The sequence below is a fragment of the Gavia stellata genome, chromosome 3 (genome assembly GCF_030936135.1).
Source record: "Gavia stellata isolate bGavSte3 chromosome 3, bGavSte3.hap2, whole genome shotgun sequence".
NCBI classification, from domain to species: domain Eukaryota; kingdom Metazoa; phylum Chordata; class Aves; order Gaviiformes; family Gaviidae; genus Gavia; species Gavia stellata.
In genome coordinates this window covers 78,085,739-78,113,400 of record NC_082596.1, presented here as the reverse complement: position 1 = coordinate 78,113,400, position 27,662 = coordinate 78,085,739, and the positions used below count along the sequence as shown (strand labels likewise).

Below are 27,662 nucleotides of genomic sequence, written 5' to 3'. Positions count from 1 at the left end.
GTACTGTTGTCAGCTGAACAGCCTCTGAAACTCAAAAGCAGTTTTTTCTGTTTTCCATTTTTTAGGAAATGAAATAAAACATCATCTTTTCCTAATTTTGCATGTATTAAATAAAAACCAAACAATGTTCTGTCATACACGGAAGATGGGAGTCTGACATTTAGAATTGAAACTGTTTCCAAAGGAGACAGTAGTATCCTTCTTCCTTTGCCTAAGAAAATGCATGGACACTGAAAAAGTATTCCACCCTAAATGAGAGAGCTCTAAATAAAAGGTAAGAAAAATGCCATCTGGTTGACTGAAAAAACCTTCAGTACCTAAACAGCTTAATAATGTCATTGAAGAAACAAATCAGGTGACTTCTAAATTTAACATACTAAAAACTCTGAAGCACCACACTATACTAAAGGAATTTAGCATATTTGTACATCTGACTAGTTAATGACACCTGCATTCTCAGAAGTATTTGGTGGACTAGAGTTCAGCCTTGACATGAATTAAAATGTATTTTTACAAATGTACCTTTCAAAGTGAACTATACTTAACTGCTTGCACTCATGTAAAAGAAATACATTTTTGACTCAAGTCCCTGACCAATGTTATTTTTGTTTCCAATGCTGCTAACTTTTGAAGAATCATTCCAGAGATACTAGCAGTATCAGCATTACTAGTGAGACAAAGCAACTCCATTAAAAATTGTTCTGGATAAGAGCAAATGCTGAAGCAAAGTATTTTAGCCAGTGAAGTGCCTGTAAAGTAATACAAACAGGCAGTTTATATTGTGTCTGGCCTTATATGGCTAAACACGAAAGAACCTGAAAAACTAACTACTTCTACAGGTTCTTCTATGAGTTACTTAGACTGTGGTTTTTCAGCACTGACTTGAACATTTCATTTCTTAGTTGTCTCCTGTGCTTCACAACTGAGCCAGTGAATGCTGCTATGAAATTTTCAATGAACATATTCACGATCAGACACCACTCATCTGAAGGGTCTTCAGTGGAGGTTTTCTTAGACACACTGGAAGCCAGGGCAGCAGAAGGACTGGTGCTTACTGGCTTTAGATACTTTTGAATCAAAAGACCACTCTTTGGGAAAAAACACAACTTAAAAAGTAAAAGAAAAGAGTTCTTCTAACCTAAGCAACATGAAGTTTCTTCTGTCTTCACTGGTGACTAAGTGACCAGCAATCCAAGAACAAACTGAACTACTTACATCCCAAAATAACAACAAGGAAAGTAGTCCTTTCTTCTCCATGGGAAGTCACCAAGCAATTTCTGCCTCCTCCATTCATCTGGACATGCACGCCAATATCTGTTTTTCTGCTTATTCCAGTGGGCAGCACCACTTCAGAAACTGTTCTGCTCTTACAAATGAAATTTCAAACTGCTTGTCAGCAAAGTAGAAGAATGATTACCTTGCAAAAATGATAATGACGATCCTGAAAAGCACGCAGACCTGTATCAGGACCTTAATTAGTCTCTGAACTACCTGGAAATTCTCCAATTAATTATGCAGTATGTAAATAGAGTTGGTAATCACACCAAAGCTGTTTCAAAAAAGAAAGTATCAGGAAGCTCTCATGAAAGAGAATTTGCTTACAAGGCTAGAAGTTGTTCAAAATACAGCTAGTGCTCTTGACATTGGCACCTCCTGCTTTTGAGGGCAGTACTGGACACGTAGGTAAGCTTCCAAGCTGAACTGAGGCAGAGAAAGTTGCCAAGGAACAGGATGAAGACACTGCAGACAAATTAATCCCTTTCAAAGACTTTTTGAATATGAAAGAACACTTGCTGTTAAGAAAAAGGCTTGCACATGTTCAAGTCTATCAGGATAGGAGTCCCCTGGGCTAGTAAAATGTGCCCATTAAAAGTTATGAACTACCATGGCCTTAAGTTACTTCAGCTGAAAAAGGAAAGCCATCAACCTAATGTAGCTCAGTCACACACCAGAAAGTTGTAAATGAAAAGGAGACATTTACAGTATTCTAGGTAGAATGATTTCATTTACCACTTGGTCATAATCCTTATCAAAAAAGAGTATTTCTACTTCACAATACAAAAGCTTTCGGTAAACTCAATGCAGAAAAACCGTCATCCCATTTCTGAACTGTAGATAGCAAGAAATTCCTCTGATTTAACATGAATCCCAAAGGCACATCTTTGTCAAGCAAAAGCCACAGAAAAATTCCCAATTTTAAACATGTAAGTATTGTACAAACTACTGAAAGAACAGTTAACAAGTATTGGAAATGACAGCCAAGTAACAGAAAGCCAGAAAAAGTGCTACAAAGCAGTTGTTTTCCAAGATTCAAAATTCCAACAGAGATCCAAAATTCATGCAACACATTGCCTCTTCACAACTGAGGCAAAAACTCTGGATGCCAACTTGTTTTGTACCAACAACTGCATGCCTCAAAACTGGATATTTTTTGTGTAATTTTGATGAAGTTAAGCTCCAGGGTACCTCTTCAGAAAAGCAGAGTTGTTAAGGAAAAGAATAAACTAGACTAAGTTTGTATTTCAGATGAAGTTTGACTTAAAATAGCCCTCCAGTTTTATTTTAAACAAACTTCAAAAGTTTCAGACAGTACACTAGCATGTGAATACTCAACTGCAAACACTAAAATAGCAATATATCATTCTATTAGCTTCCCACAAATAGAAAATACTTCCTGTGCAGATAGGCTGGTTTTGCCTAGGTAAGATTCAGCAGTAGGGAGACAGGTAAAGGGGGGAGGAATCTGTGTAATAACTTAGAAGATTAAAACAAAAGGCATACCTTGCAATACAACTGGGGCTTGGTAGATGACTGAGGATTGCAGAGGTAGCTGGGAAGAGCATGTGATCACAGCTTTCAAAGATAGTGCCCCTTCTATGTTAACCTGCCTGCAAGGAAATAGTGGAACACCTGCAGTATGCAAAGGGAAAGTGGCCTGGTCTAAATGAAAAAGAGGGTGAAAAACATTTCAATGAAGTGCCTAAAACAAGCACTTGTGTAGCAACTATGAAGAATTTGGGCATCAAGCTATAACATGCCATAACTCAATACTGATATTACTGAACATTGAAAATGCTGTCCAGATGAAATTTCTTCATTATTCACCTAAAAGTTTCAATGTTTAAAGCACTATCTGATTTATTTTTTTTATTCTGTACTAAGTGGCAGTTACCATCTCTAGACATATAAATCAAACTCACAAGATGAAAAGTATTCCCTTACATGCCAGGCTCAAAGTATCTTGATCAGCAGCACAACGTCCAGCTGGATGTCAGCAGCTAGTGGTATATCCCAAGAGCTGATACTAAGGCCAATACTAATTAACAGCTTCATTAATAACCTGAATGATGTGAGAGTGACCCTCAGCACAATTGCAGATGGTACAAAATTGGAAGGAGTGGCTGATACATAAGATGGTTGTGCTGCCATAAAGATGGAACTCGTCAGGCTGCAGAAATGGGCTGACAGAAATCTCATGAAGTTTAAAAAAGGGAAATGCTAAACTCTGCCCTTGGGAAGGAATAATCCCACACACCAGTACACACTGGGCACTGACCAGCTGGAAAGCAGCTTGGCATAAAATGACAAGGGATTCCCAGTGGACAAGTTGAACATGAGCGAGCAACATGCCCTTAGCATCAAGGAAGGCAAACAGCATCCTGAGCTATATTAGGAAGAGTATCTCTAGTAGGTCAAGAGAGGTGATCATTTCCCCTCTACTCAGCACTGGTGAGGCCACACATGGAGTGCTGGGTCCAGGTCTGGGCTCCCCAGTAATACAGAGACGTAGACGTACGGGAATGAGTCCAGTGAAGGTCCATAAAGATAAATAAGGGACTGAAACATTTGTTGTACAAGGAAATGATGACAGAGATAGAACTGTTTCATCTTAAGAAGAGATAGCTCGGGAAGGATCTTAAAACACCATTTAAATTTAAGAAAAAACTTTTTTACTGGAACAAGTTGCCCAGAGCGGCTGGGGAGTCTCCATCCTTGGAGACACTCAAAACCCCGACTGGACAAGGCCTTGAGCAACCTGCCGTAGCTAACCCTATTTTGGGCAGGAGGGTTGGACTAGGTGACTTCCAGAGGCCCCTTCCAACCTCAACTATTCTGAGATTCTACAAAATACTTGAACAATCTCAAAGCAGAAACTGAAGCAAGTGCATCTTGTGTCACACCCAAAGTGTCAAGGAAGTGCTGAATAAAATAAAAGACAAGGTCATTAAGTTGAAAATATCCTGGCCCTAGATTCCCAAGAACTATGACAGACTGAGAGAAGGTAAACATTGCAAGAACCTGACCAAAACTAGGTTTCAAAGAAACCAGCTCATTATTTTGTTTTCATAGACAACCTACAACCCACAAGTTGCATTAAAGCTCATGTGAAGCAGCTGTTTTGACTGATAGTTTTGATAGTCAAGATTGAGGGAATATTTTCCTACAGATAGAGGCACAGAGGCTGCAAGAAAAACAGGATTTTTCTTCCCCTTATACTATAATGGATATACTAGCTAAAATACTTCAGGCTAGTTAAGTAACACAAAGTTTCCCTGCATGTTCACCTCCCAGCACATTTAAGCACACTTAATATTTCGGTAAAAATTCTTGTACACATGCCCATAATTAATTTTCTGTTCTCTATCTTCAAAATGTGTTGCAGAAAGTTACAAGTGTAGTCAGATCTGTTCTAGTAATTTAAAATAAAAACAACTAAACAAGCCTAGACAGGTCAGTACTATTTCTTCAGATTCAAAAACTAGCTTACAGATACACCACCTATATGAAGTTTTTATTTTAAGAACAGGAAGTTAAATAGCCTAAAAAGCTGCAAATATCCCACTGGTTAGACACCAAGAGTCTCAAATACAACTTTAGGAGTCAGACATCTGACACTCTCTCTTTAATTTATTCCTAGGTGTCAGTGTGCTGTGGAAGGGCTCTTATATTCAGAGATGCATCTCAAACACCGAATCCTTTCCCACCCATTCTTCTCCCCACATCCCACATCTGACATGGCAGATAAGTACTTTTATGATTCTATGAAGTTTCACACATGCTATATGAAGGTTATCTTCAGAGATTTTTAGACTGACAGCACAGCGCAAACGACCTACACTTCCGATTTGATCGCTTTCTCATGAAAAAGTCGCTCCATTTAGTTGGCTCATACCTGATTACTGGCGGCCATTATCAAGGTTCTCGTAGGCGCAGATTGGGGTTTACCACTTGGCATAGGCAATGCGGGTGGTAAACTGGCCATAAGCTGAGTCGGTGCTTGCAGACTGAACTGGTAAACATTAGGAGCTGTGCAAGGTGGTGTATCAGAATCCTTTTGGCAGAGAAAAAGGGGAAAAGAAAAGCAACTTTACAGAAAGTACAGTATATACAGGCTATGCATGTGAAAATGCACCCAAATATCAACTCATGTGAATACTGTAAAATTTAATGATTTTTTTTCAATGGTAAAAAATAAAATACAAGACAGCACTATGTTTATTTTACACATCTAGCAAAAGTTTAATTGAACCTGCATCACAGAGGCAACATCAACAAGTCTATGGCAATCACAGGTCAGTTCCAGTCAGTGCAATCTAAAGCCAAAGTTGTATTCTCTACCAAATTTGAATTAAAAGATGGGAACTAAGGTTGGGAAAAAAAAACGGAACAAGAACAGCGACAGTTAGTGATACAAGGGCTAGAATTTTAGGTGTCATGACCGAATCAGTCCTCTGAACAGTGTTCTGGATTGTACTTATCTGTATGGCAAAGTTACTCACTGTAATTGTTATAGTCTTCTCCCATTCTACCCAGCAACAGCAAAGTTAGGGCTCCACCTACCAAGAAACAAGGAGATGGTCTGCCAGTCAAGGCTAGTATATGTGCACCAGTCACCCACTTCACTGCTGGTTAGGAGTTCTGTTCCCCTCACTTTCCCTCAGAAATCTGAGTGATAATTCTTCACGGGAAGCAAGATGGATATAGGATTACAGAAAAAGATATTGTAATGGAACTGATATTGCCAATTACTATTCCTCCTCCTTCCAGCCTAACCAACAGCAATTACAGATGCATCATAAGCAGTCATACTGGTGATGTTAAAACACTTTGTGCCTGGAGCACTTCACAGACAAGCAAGGAGGAAAGTACAGATGCAGGTGTTTATAGGAATTACTGAAGTCTGAAAACACCCAACTGACTGCCTCAGTTCTTAAATGACCAATTATTTTCTAAGTTGAGAAATTTGAAAAGCAAGCTACAGCCTTTTGAAACAACTCTGAACACAGATCTTGTAAAAACTTATTTTTCAGCCATAACACATGGCAACAGATAAGTAGCTTTCCCTATATTTTACTGCTGCTTAACTCCAAAGTATTCTGAACTTGAAAATAATGGAAAAACTTATTCTTTATCCCAAACCACTAGTGTTTTTTCCATTCCCAGCCATCTGGCTCAAAGTATAGCAAGAGATGGGGCTTAGCCAATTAGTAGCTTAGGAGTTACCGTATTAAAAGACATTATTGGCTCAGATCATCAAGGATCTTTACTGTTAAAGTAATTACTGAGTATTCTATTGCTCTTTCTCTAAAGATTAATTGCCTGGAAGCAAAGACACTTCACTTAAACCAAGCAAACTTTAAACAGACCTCCAGCACTACTACCTGCCTTCACAGGGCCTTGCTTTCCAAATTAGATTCTTCATTTAGAGAATAGGCTGTCTACAAAAATATTTTCAAGAACAGAAACAAGAAAATATTTTAAAGCTTTTCTTGGGGAAAGGAGAAGGTCATTTAAGAGAGACTGACAGTTATGAATACTGAGCAGCCTTAGCAATGAACTACTAGAAAGCAAAACTTGCATCCCAGCTGAAGTGAATACCCACAGTAGAATAAAACTGTCAGCTATTAGAGCAATCGCTCCTTTACTGGTCCATATAAAGTTGTGCTTACTAAAAAATAAGTTATAGAAAGAAAGGAGCTGCTCTCCTACTAGGTCAACTAGTCGTAAAAGTTACAGTATGCCTTTATGAAGCAGTTTCAGATATTTGCATCATGAGTTCACTAGAGACAGATCATACTGGTAACAAGAATCTGTGCAGAAACTTAAGTCTTATTTATGAGATTAGATATTTACCATTTAAAAATATGTTCACAGTGGGCAACTACATGCTGTAGCACTGATCAAAAAATTAAGCTTAGTTGTATGTACATGCAAAGACAGCTGCCTGGATGAGATGGCTCCTTTGCCCAATCCTACAATATTAGCTACAGGTACAGGCTAAGGTCTCTACAAAGATGAAGCTAACACACTCTCAACTAAGTAGGTGGTAGAGTCAGGTACAGGGACAAGAACTTGGATTTCTAAGCTGAAGTTTCTTTAGACACTATTGGTCATGGAATTATTAAAAAGCTTATAAAAAGACTGGAAAAATAAAGAAAGGGTAGTCATGTTTGAACAACTTCTGAGCAAGCTCATAAGTAACCATGAGCAGGCAGATGGGAGGGAAAAGGGGATCTTACTGTCTGTCCAAACCAATGCGTTATCTTCTGCAATGCAGACCTGACCAAAGAATAGTTTTAAGTCTCTCCACTCAAAGAATCTCCCTCTTCTCTTCTGCTTTGATACAATAAACCCACTTAAGATTCACATACCTAACCCAGATGGGACACTTCCCATTTATAAGATTTCTAAGTGGTCTTGTGCAACAAAAAGTAAACTCCAGTATGGAAGCAGCAGATGGAAGAGAGAACGGAGTCATATGGTTTAACTGAGACTAGATAAATTTCAGCACAAGGAAGCTTGTGTTGCTTTAATTCTGTAATAGGTATGTTCTTCTGCCTCAATGTTATTTACTGATACAAGTCTCAGAAGTAGATAGTATCTCTCTTCTGAGGCAATCCTGGATTGCTAACAGGATTACTGTATGGAGTTGATATGCTGACTTCTCATTAGCATCACAATCCTTTTGCAATGAGCATTACCTTTCTTACTCAAGCTGAAAGGTTAACCTCAGTGATCAGAAAATTGAGTCTAGTGTGAACAGAACTGATTTTCCACAAGCACTGCCTAAACTGAGGGATTAAGTCTTACTTGGTCTTTTGGACAGGATTCTTAAGTGTAACTTGGTCTTCTGGACAGGATTCTTAAGTGTAATGTGCAAACTTGAAGCATTACAGAAGCTCAGAAGACCTGCAAGTAAATGCATAGAGGTAATACTCTGACACTTTAGATCCATGTCTGGAAGACAAAAGCACTGACCCTTACTAGGGTAAGGGCTACAGAGGTCACACTGTATAATGATGAATGTAAAACAAAGGGGTAAGATCCCTCAATTGATTTTAGTAAATAATCCAGGGATAAAGCAAAAATTACTATACTAAGAAGCAAGGTAAGTTCCTGATCTCTTGAATACTACTACTATGAATGCCAATCATACAGAGTCCTTCATCCTACAAGGAAAGTATCTTCTAAAGAGATGCTTCTGGAAACAAAGAGAGACTGCCAGATACAGGATTACCCTACTGGAAAGTTTCCATTTTAAAACACACTCTTTAAACCAGTTTCAACTTCCTGGATAAGAACTTAGTACCCTGAAGGAAGATTTCTACTATTCATAGCCTTGATTACTGAGGACTTCTTAATTTACCTTAATGTTGGAAAGAAAATTAAAGTATGGAAGAGACTTGGAAACTCCAGTGTTACTGATGAACTGTCATCTAACTGCAAATTTTGCTTGAGATCCCCTAACCTTCTGTCTAGAGAGAAACAGTGAAACACTGCAGTCTCATATGAAAGATGAAGAGCTGAAGCAATCTTACAATCCAAACTTCTCTTCCAGACATCGGATAGAGAACAAGAACTCCTTCACTGTTCTGCAAAATGCATCTCCCATTATAATAAGTTCCAGGACCTCATCAGCAAGAGAATATTTACCCACCAGAAGCTCCTAACCAGGTCTGGCTGTAAGAGCTTATTTCAATTCCCTTAATAACTCAAGGCTTAAGATACAAGGTAAACTGTACAGCTATATTCATCCATCAAGACAATAGTTCAGTTTCCATGAATTTCATGTGCACTCAGTTATACTCATAAGCCTCCTTTCCATGATTCTAAATGCATGAAGAAGTACTGCCTTCTGCTTTGTTTCATGATGTAGTCAGTTGAGAAGTTTCAATTGACTGACAATAGCTACCATTTTAGAGCTTTCAATTTCCAAGACAATATTTTTTTTAAAAGCTGGAGTGGCCTAAGAAGATTAAATCACAATCCCAGTCTGTTCAAGTTTTGGCCCACTGGTAAAAGAGTCTAAGTATCCTAGAAATCAGTATTCAGAAATCAAAACTTAAACAACAGAAAGCAAGTTTCTTGCTAATATGACAGATTTGGGTTCTTACACCCCAATCCCCAAGAATGAACTACAGAGGTCTTGGCAAAAAGTTTCTTATTGTTTCCATTCTCCAAACTTCTCCCACTAATTAAAACATTTTTTTTTTTTCTCCTTCCCACAACATTCAGGAGCTGAAAGCTGTGAGAGAACAATGACCACTTCAGTAAAAATTGTGTTCCATCTTTGAAAGCAAAGAACTGAAAACAGTGAGAAAATTGGTGTTTATAGTTAACACTTTACACTATACAGATATTTTTCATGTGCTACTCTCCTTTCTTACAATTAAAGTGATTTAACAGATAATTCTGCCAGTCTTACTCCTTTTGCCTCTTTTCCCATTCTGGACTTCATTATACCTGCATGAGCATTTAACATTATTATGAGCCAATTCAGAGGTGAACCACAGAAACAGTAATCCCCTTTTTACTAGCTTCACCTTCTGAATCAGCTCACCACAGGGATTAGGTAAACACCAGTGCAGAAAAGCGGTAGCAGCTAGTGAACAGAAACACCCCTAGCAAGAACATCTAACTACTGGATTGGCTTAGTAAAAGTGTAAAACCACATTCCTTGGAACGTAAAGCAACACCAGAAAACTTCAGACATTTCATAGCTTGGGGCCACATGCAGGAGCAGAACTTCAATGCATGCTCTCGTTCGAATGGTTTTATCCCTGGCATACTTAACTCTGCTTGATAAATCAACATGCTTCCAAGGTGATTTCATGGATTACACACCCCCCATCTCATTTCTTCCACCTCAGTTTGTGCCATTTCCCTTTCCCTTTTTGGTAGGTGGAGCCATAACTTTAACTATGGTGTAAATAAAGTAGAATTGAGATGAACAAATTTTCTCCTTCTATGGGAGGTCACAGGGTAGAGAATTCGCACCAATACAGTTGCACCATTTCCATTTGCCAGCCTATGAACAATACAAAACAGTCTCGAGTAAGATGCAACTGGTTGATTTTTCTGCCTTCAGGTCAACTGCATTATAGAAGGAAAATATCTTGGTCATTGTGCTTAGAGGAGGGGAGAAGTGAAAGAAGAGATACAGGATACACAAGCAAACTGAGTAATACGCATCCTTCAAAAGCGTTAGTGTTTGTTTTATAGAAAGACAACTAAAAATGTAATCTAATTAGTGTCTACCAAGATGAAACACAAGCACAGTACCCCTTTAACCTCACCTCATTATATCCTGCCAGGCCTGACTGTGGACTTATTCCGTGTTTTATCAATACTCATTGTATTTCAGATAAGCCATCTTAAATAAAAAAAAAGTCCCAGAAGCGTGTCATTTCAAATTTCCTTTGTTACCCCTAATACTTTCATTTCACAGGCTTTCAATTGGTTTGTATTGTTAATAGTACAGGAATATTTCAAGCTAGTGTTTTTCAAGTTAAACACTAAATTATAGGACTCATTATGCAAGATGAACATATACCACACTAGAATATAAATATTGAATTTAGGTTTTCTTCCATCCTAAAATGGCTTAGGTAACTCTGTTCTTTTTCCAGGAGAGGGAATGTTAAGGTATAGCAGGAATAAAACTAGCCTTTGGCATCAGAAAGTAGTCTAAGCTTGACTTTTACAAAATTGTGTGTTTCTCTCCTTACTTCACTGACATCATAGCAGTAAAATCCAATTTTATTTGCTGATTTACACATTCCCTCTGCACCCTTTGCTGCTTCAAATAACTTGTTATTAGATTAAACTACCTTATAATTTTGTGTTCAGAATTGTGTCTCCTGCAGCTTTGCAGAAATTTACTCTTACTTCAAGTAGATACAGATAAGACTGCTCAAGCAACTGAGACAGAACTGAAGGAGAGCATGAGACAGTATAAAACAGCACATGGTTAGAGATATGGGCTAAAAAAACAAAAGTGGGACTATATGGTGAAAGAGAAAACAGGCAAAAGCAGCACTGGAAAAATTTGTTCCCCTCTGGTCCACAAAAACTGTCAGTAGTCTGCACAGCAAGCATAGGAGAAAAGGGTAGAGTTTTAAAGGATTTGAGGCTTAAACTCTTAAATGTCCCAAATCAAGTGTTAACCAAATGCTTTTCCCTGGTAACATCAGGTTGTCTGTGTCTGCGCGCTTGGGCTTGCCCACTGCTTTATTTGGAGACAAGCTGGCTGCAACTCAGCATTGACATCTTTCTTTAAAGATTAAGAGGCCTACTTTTTAGAGCACTTGCCTCTATTTGTTCAGGAAGGGGAAAAGAGTAATATAGAATCTGCATTCTTCTACAAAAAGACTATCAACTATTCATACACATATTTGAATTGTTACTTTGGTTAGGACATAAGAATATTCGGGCATGTAGAAAGAAGGGAGAAAATCTGTGTAGCTCTCGCCCTCAGACTGAGAATTTTGTTAGGCTACCCCCTTCTGCGCCCTCTCCCTACACACACAACTTCAACTGGAACTCTACAAACTAATTGTAGTCTTGTTAGATCTGTCTTAATGACTATAAGAGCTGTTATAGTAACTATTCTGAAGCATCTGTCCCTCTACTGCAGACAAGCACATACCTTAAACCTCCAAATTTAATTGCTTTAAAAGCAGCAACATTTATCAGGACAAGATACGTCATATACTCTATCACCTCTGTCTGTGAACAGGGAAGTACAACAGTCCCTGCTAATAAGCTCACAGTCTTTGACTAATAGGAAAGAAGGGGAGATGGTGATAACTTCATTCAGCATGTTGAGTACAAGTACTAAGCCACAATTACTGCAGAGCAAGTAACAGTTCCAAAGTCAGTGTGGATCTTGTATGCATTCAGCAGAATGACAGGAATAACGCGTATTAGTCTTATCAGTCATTTATATACTACTCTCACAATGTAAGCATCCAATCAAAGCACTGAATATGTAATACTTGAAGACAGTGAAAAGACACATTCCACGAAACACTTCAGATACTGCTCAGCATATTCCCTAGCTGATGGGGGCAGAACAGTGGGCAGATCAAGCACTGACATTCTGATGAAACATTGTTATAAAGACTGAACAGCAATGGCTACAGCTACAATTTCAAGAACAATCTGAAAGAACATATGGTAAATACCAAAAAGTTAAATAGAAGCAAGGATTGTGTTCTCCCCCAAACTAGACTACACAGGTACGTTATTCACCAAAACTTCAACTACTTTGACATGACTGCATGGTCTTGAGAAGTCAGAACTCTTCACAAAACAATCTTGTCATAGAAGCCCAAAGAACATTATCACCAGAAACACTGAGGTAAGGTGTATGAAATTTCTTAGATCCAAACTTCTAACAAACAACTTTTGAGATTCTGTGTTGGACTAGATATGAGATTATATATCCATTAGGTAACAGAAAAGAGCTTTAAAACTTTCCTTTGAGCCATTACATCTGTTACTGATATGCAGGTATCACTGTTGCATAAAATGCTATGCTTTATTTGGCATAACAGCATCAAAACTGTGGAGCATACTTAGCACCAGGAATTATACCAGACTAAAATGAGACTGCAAAAACATACCTAGGATTACTTGGCAGAGAATGTTGATCAGGCAGCAAATATTCTCCAACACTGCTCTACAACTTCCTGAGCTAATAAAAAGCAGCTTTCCACAATGCTTAAGCAACAAGAAATCCAGGTCACCAGTTACAGAGAGCAGGTCCAGAACAAAAAAGCACCCAGGAAAAAAAGGCATTTTCAAGAGGAATTTGGTCACTGCTTAGGTTCTCAGACTGACATCTGCAACTAGTCAGAACAAGCAGAGAGCTGGGGGCGAACATAGCTCATTTCATCTGGTTTCAGTTTCTCCTAACAATTATTTAACTCTGTATGAAGGTTAAGTCAGATCTCCTAATGCCAGAGGCTTATTTTCTACTGTGGAACAGTTTGACTCTTGCTCCCATAGAGTAAAAAAACTCACACACTTTTCACGGTCCTTGATGGCAAAGATATTTACAAAGCATCTTCCATTATGCACTTCAACATTTGTTGGATCATGTAGGAATGCATAGTATTTTGCAACTTACCTGTTTGCATGAGTAAGTGAAGAATACATACTGCCTTTTTGTCAAAGCAGCATATGATATTTTAAATACCTGCACAGCAGAATACTTCACTGAGAAAAGGACTTACTACATAGATCAGTTTGATAATTAACAGAATCCAGAAAAATGTATGTGCAGTCAAATACGTTCTGATGATCAGACTCCTCGTATCCATAGGCTTATTCCCATGTGTTCCTCAGCAGTTTGCTCCTGATCACCAATATTTATATTCTTCACAGAGCTGAGGTAACAGGGCAGGAACTTTAGTACTCAGTATTTTGCAAGGAACTATGCTAGAAGTGCCACTGAGAGAGTCAAAGCTCTGTATTGACATGTACAGTAAGACAAACCCATAAACTGAACAGCTATCTCACTAATAGTAATAGTGATACCAGAAGACAGATTTCTCTTCACAGCCTTTGATTCAAAATTTATTGGTCCTTACAAAAGCTTTCTTTTGTGACTAAGATTTTGCAGTTTGCTAGGACACTTATGAGAGACAGCACAACTAGAATTTCATCAGCCAGACAGTACTAGCATAAGGCATTTTGTAAATAGCTTTGCTGCCTTGGAAAATCCATAAAAGGATACTTTTTGTACAAATTATGATTTAGTCTCATTAGGTCCAGTTCTTTATTTTGGGCTGTGTAGACAGTGGCCCAGAAGTGTGTTCACCTGTAAGTTAGTCCTGGACATGCAGAGATGAAAGCAATCATCCTCCTGAATTTGAGGCAGTGTACTGAGGAAAAGCATATACATCTAAAATACATGGGGAAAGAGAAGACTGTCCTTGAAGGAGGCAGTTCTCTTGTTCCTCAGAGGTACACGAGTTCTCATCTTCAAAGGGTACCATCAGTATGGTCCCCGCTAGAAAGCGGTAGCAAGAACGGAAAGAACTCAGCATAGTAACTTTAAGCTCTTATATCCCTACACTTCCATTTTTCTGAGTATGTACAAAAGTTGAGAGGCTGACTTTTAAATGTTAGCTCTGGTTTATACCAATCTGGTCTCCAGAAAAACCTGCTCCTTTTTGTTGTTCTATTCTGGCACCTGTTCTCCTGCTGCTGGAACAAATCTATAACCATTGCTATCTCTGAAGTGCCCATAAGTCCAAGACACCAAGACACTTGTCTCTTCAGCTGCTGAGCCATATTTACAGAATATAAGGCAAAATCTGTAATGCTGCCAGAACTTCAGGGAAGCAAATCTTTAAAAACCATACAGCATGCTGTATTACAACCAACTAAAGTAACTACTATTACAATGAACTATTAAACTATAGGGTTTAATAAAAATTCTAGGATCCCTGTGCAACACTGCACTGCTTTGATAATGCTTGCATACTTAATATATACTGCCAATATTGTTTCCAGGGCATATTGACAAATATAGGCAAGGCCTCCAGACTTATGGCCTTACAGTGATGTGATGACTTCAGAATATAGCTACCTCTGTGCTAGAGTGGACGTCTGGAATACTTGAACTTCAGTAGAAGCTGAAGTTCAGAGAGGGGCAATATGACCAAGTAAAGTCACAAGTTGCCAAGCCTATTTCCTCTTCCTCAACATACGTAAGTTGACTTCTATTATGTTGGTAGGCAGATCTCAGAATGGTCAAGGTGCAGCTGATCACCATTACCAGTGAAACTTTAGCAGTAAATTGAAAAGCAAATACACTATCAAGTCCCTCTAATTCAACAGCTAGGATCTTGTCGTTGATAGACAGCAAAAGATAGGCTGCAGTCGTGCAAAATACTTCTCCAGAAACAGTGTCTTGATGCAGACCTTGTGCTTTCAGGTTAACAGTGACATCATAGGGATGAATATTTTGCTATTAAAATAAAGCCTTAATTATTGGAAAGATATCAGCAAACTGTCAATCTCAGATCTCCCTGTCTCCTGCATTTTCTTGATAATCTATACCTTGCTTTCAGTCTTCAGTATTAGAGAAGTTCAGAAGATTTAACTTTAAATGAATACAGAATCATTCCTGAAGAACAGTCATTCCACAAGATCAGAGCTAACACTACGAACTCAACAGCAATGACATGCATATTCTTATTCCCTTGTTCTGAAGCTGGTACCAAAGTTCACTGCATCATACCTATTTGCAGTGCAACATAAGTTTTGGCACAAATACCAGTTGTCACTCATGCTAGATGTTCCTTTGCTGCAACCGGGGCACAGTATTATGCCAGATAATGCCACGGATAGCCTCTTCAACTCCTGCAGAATAGGCTTCTCTTCCCAAATCAGGTGCAGCTCAGGATTGCCCAAACAGAACTTGCTCATCCTCACATATCCAAGTGTGAGTAGGATGAACTCAGTTAGTCAGAAACCTGCCGTTCCATTCCAAATTAAGGTAACATGCTGGCAGTCTAAGGACATAATACCAATAAATGACCAGGGCTTAAACTAGGGTCTATCTCAAGCACATGGGCATAAGGTTTTTTATTTTGTTAAAAAAGGTAGCATTTCCATTTACTTTGTGGATGCCCAAACTGATTGCAGGTCTTTCTTGTTGAAGGCTCCTTTTCACTTTTCATTAATTTCTCCGGCATCAGGCAATGAAGTTTCATCTTCAACGTCAGGCAAAAAGGGACTAAGGGGAGGTCATAACCACTCACCACCCATTACGGTGGGAGTGCACAATATTAAGCAAATATTTGTATTTTCTCATAAAAATTATTACAGCAAAATCTTTCTCACTGACATACTCAAACCAGGAACATAGCTAGTAGTATCACTGGCAAGCATCATGCTGTTCTTTTTCCATTGGCCAGATGGTGCAACTAAAGCATTTACCACATTTACTAGAGATGGAGTGAAAAGACAATTCAACACAGAAAATTCAGTAGTGTAAAGAAATTACAGAAAGTAACCAGAACATATAAAGAAGGCATCTGTCCCTCAAAAGTTATTAAATTTTTATTGAATACTATTCTCAACTTTTAACTCCATATTTGACTAGTTTTTGAAAGCAGTCAAGAAACAGGTACTTGGACCTCTCTTGGCATCATCCAGTTATTCACTATTGTAGTTAACCGGATATTACATCTTGTTCCAGTCAATACCTCTACCTAGCACAGAACGCTTCAGTAGATTTATAATAAGCACCTCATGCCATGCAACGCAATTTTGTGCTTTATAATCTGCACTGCCCAATTCCACGTTGATTTAACTCCATACCAAAACAAGAACACCTTATAGAATCTTAAGAGTCTGGGAACTTGCATAAAGAGACTAGAGCCTCCTCTTCCAGGAAGTTACAATGAAGCCCAGCAATTACTTTCAAATTGCACTTTCAAACAAGGAAGTTGACAGCAAGATTTTACATATGAGGGTCCCATTACCATTAAAACATGAACTGACTGCTTGGCTGAAAATAGTAAGGAATATTATTCACCTTCACAGCACAGTATGATGTTCATGTTCAATTTCGGGTGTGAGGAAAAAGGACCAGAATTTGACAATGGGAGATTTTGCTTGATGGGAAGATTTATGAAGATATATTTCTACTCTTTATTTAATTAGCTACTGTTAACTTGGAGTTTTATATTTTATTACATCTAACTACTACCACAAAGAGTAGCGAAGGTTTAGGATGGAATTAAGACCCATTTAATTTAATGAAAAAATATTTGATTTCAGTAATTTTTCTGAGCAGGGGAAGCTATTAATTTGCTGTAGCAGCTTAGGGATAGTATCACATTAACTGCTGTTGTATCAGTTGAGGCTTTGAAGAGTATGACAAACTCTGCTTCTTATTAGTTTAACCCATTAAAAGAAAAAGCTTACAATGTCACTGCCGGAGAGTGATGATACAGAAGAGGCAGATGAACCAGAGGATAACTGTTGTGTACTAGCCAATGACAAGGTCAAGCGTTGGTTGTAAGATGGTTCAGAGTCTCTGTTCTGTTGCTGTTCTCCATTGCACAAAGATATCTGGTCTCTTATTTTCAACCTATTATCTGTTAACAGAAAACATAAGTATCATTTAAGAGCACAGAATACAAACACATGGGCCTTGAAGTCTAAGAGCTGCAGTTTAGCAAGCTAATTGAAAAACAGGCTCAGAGAAAATTAGTCTTGGGTTAGAAAGTTATAAATTCCTTTTATTTTTTCCTACGTATCTGAAGGTGATTAATTCCAAGGCATGAGTACTTAGAAATACATCAAATTCAATAAAAAAATTTAAGTTGGTTTCAAAGAGTCCTGCTATACCTACCAAGTTCAGGTGATAAATTAATTTTGCTCCCCCACTTCTTTTTAATCCAGGCCCTGTAGTCAATCACTTCTTGGGTCACTTTGATGATTCTACCTAATGTGCTAAAAAAATTTTTTAATTAAGTATTAAACAAAGACTGTTGGTTAAACATTCACAAGCATTTCAACAAGCAATCAAATTTTGCTAAAAGTCAGTTTAAGATATCCCTAACCAAAGAATCCTTTTGAATTTTCATTTCCTTAGCGCACCATTTAATCCACTGAAGCGTCACAATTTTTAAATTGGTGTATTACTTATCTTCTACCATGTTAACATGCAAGCAGTGACACATAGGTAAGATTTTTACTCTGTATTTCTAAATGGCGTGCATCTTAATTATCAAGAATGTACATGCGGATACCAGTGTACTTGATAAAAGCAATTTACAGGTTCTTGCATTTCTCCATACAGAAAATATTTTTTCCACAGAGTCTGGATTACAGCAGTTATGGGAGGCACTGAAGACATTAACATCCAACCCCCCAGCTGACCTTCACGTTTAAGACAGAGACCTTCACTAGTCCTTGCCAACAGATTTACAAGACAACTTAAAAGGTGTAAAATCCCCACAATTATAAAGGAAGTACCATGGATCGTGAGGTAGTGGAAACAAGAAACAGACTGGCTCCAAAACCAGAATAAGTTAGAATTTAAGAAAATTCATAACAGTAAGTGGTTCAGAGAAAAAGCCTACCTGGTCCTGCTGAACAGCAACCAGTTATCAACAAGTACAAAGTAGTATTTTTCCAACATACCTTCCCAACATTCAGCTATTTGAGTTGTACTCCTTGAGCAGGAGTTGTATCCTTGATTGAGAGCTAAACTTTCAAGCCTTCCTTTCATCAGGGACTAGTGGCTGAAACACTAACTATAAACTCCATAATCAAGATACATGAAGCACTGACTATTGTACAAAAATGGGCTATGAAAAGTTACCATCTTGCAGAAGGTAATGTTACTTTAGTTTTAAAAATCTTCAATGGTTACAATAAAGCTTATTTTATATTTCACATCATAAAGGTACATTTTACCTGTACTGGCATTTTCTTTTGGTTTAGTTGCATAAGTGGAAGGGAGGACACACATAGTCTAAACGTATTTAGACTACCTTTTATTAGGTCACTTCATAGTAACACGTTAAAAAGGAGCAATAGTTCTCCTGCTGGCTTAGGGATTACTATTTCATGCAAGACCAAATACCACGTGTTCCATGTTTAGTCTTCCAACTTCAAAGACATGTCAGTGTGTTAGTACTAAAAAAGGCAGTCCAACATTTTAAGCAAACACTGAACCAAGTAATAACATCTAAGTTACAAGTCCAATAGCTGCAGAAGGGCCTCACAAACAGAATTAATTTCATCCACCATTCTATTTATGTAATGTAGATGAAATGATGCATGTTGGAAAATGAAATCTTGAATTTTACATGCAGAATTGAAGTCGTGACTGTCACCACCCAGCAACTAAAGATCTGGGTCATAATAGGTAATTCTTTGGAAACCACAGTTCAATAGCTAAGTACAGCATGTTAAGAAAGAAACAAATAAAACAGAGGATAGTACTTTGTCAATGTACACTCCCACGACATAACGGCATTTTAAATACTCGATGCAGTTCTAGTTTCTCAATCTCAAAAAGCAAGTTAAACCAGAGGAGACAGAATGAAAATAGGAATGACCAATACTGCAGAGAATCAGCTGTTGCCCTGAAGTTGCCAGTTCCCAAAACAGCAAGGCCAGTATGGGACTCAAACATACACATGCTGGGTCTATTCAGCCCTGGGACAGAGAAGGCAATCTTGCAGCTAAAAAGTTTCATCTGAGAATGCCTTCAGAAAGATTTGAGCTTTTACTCCAGGATAACCTATAAATTTCACAACTACTATCAGCTGTGGTCTTTGAACCAGAAAATTAACGTGGACTGAATAACACAAGCTCTTACATAGAAGGAGTTTGTCATGTCTGAAGCTTCTTGGAGTACCTTCCCAGAAGCAAATCAATAGTCATGCCTTCATATACCAGAAGGAAAATGAATGATACAGGATGGTATTTTCAACATCCCGGGTGACTGATATACCAAAAATGTCTGCTATCAAATAGGTGTCAAGGGTGAAACTCCTGCTACACCAACAATTGCGGCAGAGTTGCACATAAAGAACCTGGGAATCTCTTCTCTCACTAGCTCCTTTCAGAGAATAGAGATCAAAGACCCAAACTCTCACTTTCAGTAGAAAGGTAGAAAAAAAGACATTCACTAAGTTATCAGGTCAAGAGTTCAAAGGCAGATCCATGCTACATTGCTCCTACACCAAAATTAAAAACATTCATTATGAGACATCAAAAACTGAAAGGTAATTAAGGCTGTACTGTCATATACTTAACATAGCAGCAAAGAAAGAGGAAGCAAGCGTGATCAAATTAGATACTGCTCCCAAAGAACACCACTTCATATATATGGGACTCAAGCACATCCATGGGGTCAGAGAACAATTTTTAAAATAAACATGTAAAAATTGTGCTTATATCCATTTTCAACACTGAAAATGCTTAGGAACAAAAAACCTATCATTCTGCCCTGCCTTTAGTATGAGGAAATCTGGGGGTTTTTTTTGGCTGAGGCCAGAATTTCTACAGATATATGAGACACTCCCACAATTCTTCAAAGATGCTTCTTTGGAAGACATGGAAAAAACACAGTTAACTGGTTAATAAAATTAGACAGCTCTCCTATGAAAGATGCCCCTTTAAGGTTTTTCCCTTAATATTATCATATAGTAAAACCAGGAATAAGCTATTTACATACCTAGTTTATTTTATGATAAGAGCTTAGAAGCTCCTCTTTTTACACACTGCAAGCCCTCAGTTCACAGGGACACTTTCTAGCTGTCATTACAGCGCAACTATGGTGCAAATAAACCTTAAGATCACTCAAAAGGCTCAGATTGCCGACATAAGATTCAGTAAAATCAAATATCTAAAGCTCTAGCCAAGCTCCACATGAATAAGTGAGTACCAGAGCAGGAAAAAAACATCAAGTTTGTGAAAGAACAGTCAAAATAACTGTTCAGTAGGCCTTAACTGAACTTACGAAATATCCCCCGGTATTAAAAGGGCAATATAATCTAAAAGCTGACTAAGGAGCACCTGAGAAGGATCTGCTTGAGCATGAAGATAAAAAAACAATCTAAAACCTTTACTCAGACAAATAGTCTGTGTAGGAAAAGCTGATATTGCTGACACCTCTTAAGACACAGCATGCATTCTAGTGACAGCCACCCACCATTCAAGATGTGAAGCAAAGGAAGGACTGTTTCAGACAGCACATTTCTGCTTTCTGTGTCAGCAGATCTAGCAGGCAAATTTAACATTCCCTTTGACAGCTCTCAAAGCTCCCAGGACTATTTTGGCCAACCAGGGGCAACCCAAACCTAACATACAGACCTGTCAGCAGTTAGATCAGTTGAACTGTACACTATGAAGAGATCAAACAGCTTTCAAGCACAGAGATTGAAAGATCACTTTATATATGGCCCAGACTATTGTTGTTTTGAAGATTATCACCTGTAAATGACAAGTCCAGACATGCAGTAGCAAAACCCTGCCAAGGCTTCCTCAAATTCTGAATTCTGACCTGTTGGCATGACAGTCCCTTTCCCTCATCCACCTGCACCACCAGTTTGGCACCAATAAGGAGGAACCTGTTACCAATCCGCAACTCTAGGAACTGAAGAAAGGTTTCAGAAGTCTTAGTTATACTGGAAGGCCATATCACAGCAGAACCAGTCTTCCATTCCTCATTTCTTATGATCTTGTCTGCCTCCCAAATGTGGCTACACTGCTATTTACAGATGCAGTCTGAGCACACATTCATATCTGAACCATGCAACAGGCCAACATGTAAGCCAACATCCTGATCTGCAGACATACATATTAACCTAAGGATGCATCTTTGTCACATCCAGATCCAGATAACTTATGGCTGTCAAATGGTACAATTCCACTCTCTCCATCTTTCCCCAAACATGAACTCCTGCTGCTTCTCTTGCTTCTGATCTGCCCATCACGCAGCCACAAGCTGGATGAACTTCTTGACATGACGAGTGTTGACGTATTTGTTTTCGGACCAGACACTTTGTCTGACTCACCTTCTGACTGCAGGACCACTACATCTGATCTAAGGCAAGAGTCAGGAATATACAGACTGAGAAGGAAGAAAAAGGGCAGCTGACAGGAGACAGCCCACAGTTAGGCTAGACAAGGTATAATGTGAAATTGCACCTTAATACAGAGACCATAGACAGGGTAGTAACAGAGAGTCCACTGTTTCAAAGAACATGAATCAATGAGCAAGAGCTTGTTGCCAAACACCTGCTAAGGTTTCCTGTGGTCTATCAAGAAACAGAATAAAACTGGGAAAATGCTCATTAACTTGAAACTTCATGTCCAAAGAAGAGCAACGAAGCTGGTGAAAGGTCTGGTGAACAAGCCTTATGAGGAGCAGCTGAGGAAACTGGAATTGTTTAGCCTGGAGAAAAGGAGGCTCAGGGGAGACTTTATTGCTCTCTACAACTACCTGAAAGGAGGTTGCAGAGAGGTGGGTGTTGGCCTCTTTTCCCAAGTAACAAGTAATAGGACAAGAGGAAACAGCCTCAAGTTGCACCAGGGGAGGTTTAGACTGGACATTAGGAAAAATTTCTTCTCCAAAAGGGTTATCAAGCATTGGAACAGGCTGCCCAGGGAGTAATTGAGTCACCATCCCTGGAGGTATTTAAAAGACATGTAGACGTGGCACTTAGGGACATGGTTTAGTGGTGGACTTGGCAAGTGTTAGGTGTACAGTTGGACTCAATGATCTTAAAGCTCTTTTCCAACCTAAATGATTCTGTAATTCTATGAAAATATCAGTCCTTACAGACTTCTTTAGTTAACTCACTTAAGATGACACACTCTAGAGACAGGTTATGGCCCAAGGCCATACTAAAACTGTTCAAAGCACTTACTGACCCTGACCCTTAAGCAGGAGCTATCCTGTCCATAACCATATTTTACAGCTAGACTCATGTCCCTGGGGCCCCAAATATTAAGAAATCAATTGTGATTTTCAGTCATGTTGGCTCAAGTCAGAACAACAAGCTTGACCTTGCATACAAGATTCAAAATGGATCGGTCTCCTCATTTTCCTACTAGGAAAACTCCTCCTTTCAATATGATAGGAATCTGCTCTAACAAAATCTACTGAACTACCTATCAAACTCTCCTGAGCCATTCTTGAAAGAGGATGGGTGAGACAGACTGGGGACAAAACAGTGTTAAGGTAATTTCTGTAGATTGTAAGAATTACTTTCAGGAGTCAGCTGATTACTGTTTCCACTCAGACAGAAGACAGCTTTCAACTCCAACTACACTCCAGATGTTATATTTGGAAGCTTGAATGAAGATGCTGGTAAGAGTGATTTGAATCTACCCCTTATTGTTCTGTGGGACTTATTACTACAGAACATGGACAAGAAAAAGGCCTATGCTGAAGGACCAAAATATGTCTCTTTTCACACTGGGAATATCAGAAGCAGCAGCTGGCTAGAAAGCCTTAAATTAACTTAGGCTTGTGCTCCTTTGAGTTGAACTGACCCTGAAAAAGAGCAGTAACGATGATCACATAGAAAGATTTGAAATCTACTGAGACTGTTATCTACAAAATAGGACTCTGTATACAGAAATTTTCCCTGGAAAGAGCTGATACGAATTTAAACCCACGAGGTAGTTCAAGAACAAACCGTTCCACTTAGAGGGAAGCTAGGGCCAGTTATGACAAAACTGAATAACCTCAAGTCAGCCTGCGGAGTTCAACCTCCTGTAAGTTCCTACCCTTTCAAGTGCTCTTAATTTAGTCTCTGTTCATCCTTCTAGTACAATGTCATATAGCTAGTCACTGCTTTTAAAGGGAGACCATTGTTTACAGTTTAACCTACCACTAACAAGCCTAGAAAAGGCAAAAAAATGCATCAGGACAAAAGGCTCCTGGATGGCTAAGGCTTTAGGTCAGGCCACCAGAGAAGTCTTTATACAGAGCCTGGACCACTCTGCCTAACAGGTGGAAGAAGGATCTGAAATACACCTCGAATGCCCAAGCACACCAGGTTTAACTAAAAACTGAGACTGAACATGGACTGCTGTTGAGGTTCTGCAACAAACTTGTTACCAAACAGCTCATCATCTACCTACAGGTCCTTTGGCATTGACAAGACTGGTGCTGGGGGAACTACCTGCACACAGGTCTTCGTTGAATGCTGTTCCTCTTGCAACACCACTCTCTTTGACAGAATGGCAAGCCACTGGCATGATGAGTTCTGAGACTCGGACATCACTGGCACAGACAGCCCAGAACTAGCAGAAAATCAGGTCAAATGTACGACACCTGAACACTGCTTCTGGGACTTCTCCCAAGGTTTGAAGTTGTGACAAAATTCAAACATTTTCCCAAACACAGTAAGAGATGTACATGTGAAGTGCACATATTGATGACATCTGAAGCTTCCATGAAATGCATTTACAAATATACTTTAATGTCTGTAATAAATACAGGTACCTTGAAAGAGAACGACTATATCCTTTGGAGAGCCACAGAGATGTTAATGAAGGTCAGGACCCAAGACACAAGTAAAACTTCAGGAATCCCTAAGTTGTTCTATCTATACTTATATAAGAATGAAGTTTCATTCAGCAGCAAGAATTGTCAGCCAGTATACATTTAACAGATACACCATTCATCTATCTTAAAACAGCAGCCTTAAATGTCAGTGTGTAACACTGTGTAACGCTCATCCTGTATCTCCATCACAGGCACAAATGCAGTCTCAACCTTTGTGAATTTAATACCACAGAAAACCTAGATATTCATGGGCACTATTAAAATACTGTCAGTTTTAAATCCACAAGCGAAAGACTGCATCCACTTTGTGGTGAACTTACTATAAGAGAACTATTTCACCTTCCAGTGACATAAATGCTGGAAGTTAACAGCTTGACTAGAGTTTGGAATTGTATCTAGATGGGTTATCGCCACCCCTCCCTGCGATTAGCTGGGGAGCTAAAAGCCGTTGGGATTCTAGGGAAGTCTCAGGAAAGAGACATCCTCTGATCTAGCCCAGATTTGTACTGAGGGTTAGAATAAGATGCTAGAGCAGATACATGAATGAAAATACAACATGGCTGACATGCCTTCATTTTCTTTCTCCTCCCCCTTTCAAAAAACAGAAAACTTGCAAAGGTGAGAGCTGAGAAAGTACTAGCTGTACAGTGTTTCTACGAAAGACATTAAGAACTGCATTAAAAAAGGCATGTCTAGAAGTATGCTACTTTTAATGGCAGTTCTGACATTACAGCCAAACTGAACTGATCCTTTTAATAGCTTAATTACAAATCAAACCTTTTAAAACAGCTTATGGAAGCATGTGTTAAAGAACTAGGGAAATTTCTAGCCTTGCTGTCTAGTTTTGTGTCTAAACAAGCAATTTGATCACACGCATTTCTTTCTGCCATAGTACATACATACATCATACCAAACATTAAACCAGCGACCTTCCTTTGAAATACTTTAAGCAGAATGTTTGATGAAAGACCAATTATCTTCTGGTTCCCTTCCACACTAAGAGAACCTCACATTGGACTCATCCTGGGTTTTGTCATGCTGTCTTCATTTCAATGCTGCACACTGAGGTATTACGCTCTCATACCACTGGGCAGCCTAAATTTCTGGGCACATTTCAATACAGCCACAGTTAAACAATACATAACAATATTCTGTTTATTGATGTAGACCCAAACATTCCTAGTTGATTACATAGACAAATGGATATTCAAAAAGTGGACTAATTACCTCTCAGAATCTCTATTTGGATATGATCTTGCAAGTGGTGATACTGCATGGCTAAGAACAATGTAGGCATAATCAAAAACTTGTTTCACTTGCATGGCACCGTAAGAACTTCTGCCAACGTCGTTTCCTGAAATAATGTGACAGTCATCAGATCATCTTTTTTTAACATCAGTAACCAGAAAATTATTCATACTTAAAGCTCAGAAGCCTTAACAATACAGCTTAACTCTGTTTAAACTGGTTAGCCCATCCTACTCATATCAGCAACAACTACGTGTGCCTATCTCGATAAAAGAAGCTAACCTTCAGAATGACACTTAACATTATGCATTCAATTTACCACTTTTAAAATACCGATGGACCAGCGCCTGAAAGAAACAGAATAGAGATCAGCTTAAAGCTCTTACAGCTGTCTTAAGAAGGAACCTACCAAGCTGAAAGCATCATGTCTCACTTACCAGTAGTTTCTGCAGGCCAAATACAGCTTAAAATTCCACTTGTGCAACCACGTGACCTTCATAGGGCCAGGTATACTTACATCAACCCTTACTCAACCTTATCAAAACTACAGATTAATAAACCAACTCATACAGATTATTTCTCTCCACATGATAAGCCAGGTTGTCAAAATCTATCATAGAGGATTCCAGAAGTTTGTACAGCATTGTTTTTTGATCAAGTTAGTGGCACTTCTTGACTACCACTCTTTAAGCATGAGTGACAATTATAGCAGAACTCCTTCCAAATCCAGTGCCACTTGCAAGAAACTGCAGAAGTTAAGAACACGCTAAAGCTGCTATATCAGTGACAATGTACAAGCGTTGGTCTCCCATTTGACACCTTGAAAGATCTTGCTATTATTAGCAAGAAGAAACATTTCGGATTTTTTTGTAGATATATTTGGCACCAGACACCAAAGGTTCACTGTCATCACTCAATTTAAGAAACACAAAGAAAACTTCCTTCAAATTGCATGTCTAAAACACAGACTAGACCTTGAATGGGTAGAAAGCTGCTTACAGTAAAAGGTTCCCTCCTTCAGAATGATGCTTGAAATGCTGTGAGAACACTGTAGAGGGATGAAACACCAAACATGTTTATTTTAAGCTTGAAAATCAGATCAGGGCCCATGAACAGGTTTTAATGAAAAATCTGCTTTGAAAATTGATGAGTAAAGGACAGAATCTATCCTTTGGAGGACTGAATCTAATGAGGCTGAATCTGACTTTAGAGAAACTCTTCACCTGCTGAAGTATTCTGTCCAGCAAGCGATTATAGACAAACATGCTGAGGTCTGCCATCCAGGGGGAAAAAAAAACAGCCTTGGCTTTACTACTTGACAACACATTTTAGTCCTTCAAGATTCTCCAACCATAATGCCACTTTAACAGAAAAGCACAAATCAATGAAAACAGACTGATAACACAAGAGCACATCGGGAAAACAGAATTTCTTCAGTAATTTAAATGGTCAAATAAAAACTGATCAAGAAATACTTCCTGTTTACTGAAGTAACTGAGTATCTTGTTCTGAATGCACTGCTGCAGTGTCCAGCAGCTACTAGGCTCAAATTACGGAAGCCTCTCTAAATGGCATATTTGCAATTGGACTCTAACCTGAAGCAGAGACCAATGCGGACCTAGGACAGTGAATCTAGGCAGAAACACATTGTAGTTAAGTTCAGAGCTGCACTACAAAGTAGCAGAGGACTTCACAACGGACTTAGTCCAAAAGCAGCTGAATAGAGACCAAGGTATTTCAGTGGTCAAGAAATCAGAACAAGAAAAATGTTACTTTTACTAGAAAAACAATTATTAATTCAGTACAGCTTTTCCAGGGACAGGACACATCATTGTGTCCTACAACAATACCACCTTCCACATAATGGCATGCTAAACATATATACAAAAGAGAATTAAATTGAGAGGCAATACAGAAATGGAATATATACAAGTGACTGAAGACACACAATTGCACCTACCACTAAATTTGAGTCCACCTACGGTTGGACTCAATCTTAAGGGTCTTTTCCAACCTAAATGATTCTATAAATTCACATAACAGGAATTAAGAATACACTAACAAATTG

The 27,662-nt window shown here is 38.7% G+C and overlaps 1 protein-coding gene across 1 annotated transcript in view; it reads right to left on the bottom strand.

Moving 5' to 3' along the window:
* Window positions 1–27,662, bottom strand: part of TENT4A (terminal nucleotidyltransferase 4A) — a 59,345-nt gene that overhangs the window by 6,460 nt on the left and 25,223 nt on the right. The window contains exons 8-11 of the mRNA XM_059836236.1: window positions 25,574–25,700; window positions 17,660–17,760; window positions 17,230–17,402; window positions 5,174–5,332 (exon numbers count right to left, since the gene is read on the bottom strand). Coding sequence (XP_059692219.1) covers window positions 5,174–5,332; window positions 17,230–17,402; window positions 17,660–17,760; window positions 25,574–25,700 — 560 coding nt within the window. The remainder of the gene's footprint in view (window positions 1–5,173; window positions 5,333–17,229; window positions 17,403–17,659; window positions 17,761–25,573; window positions 25,701–27,662) is intronic.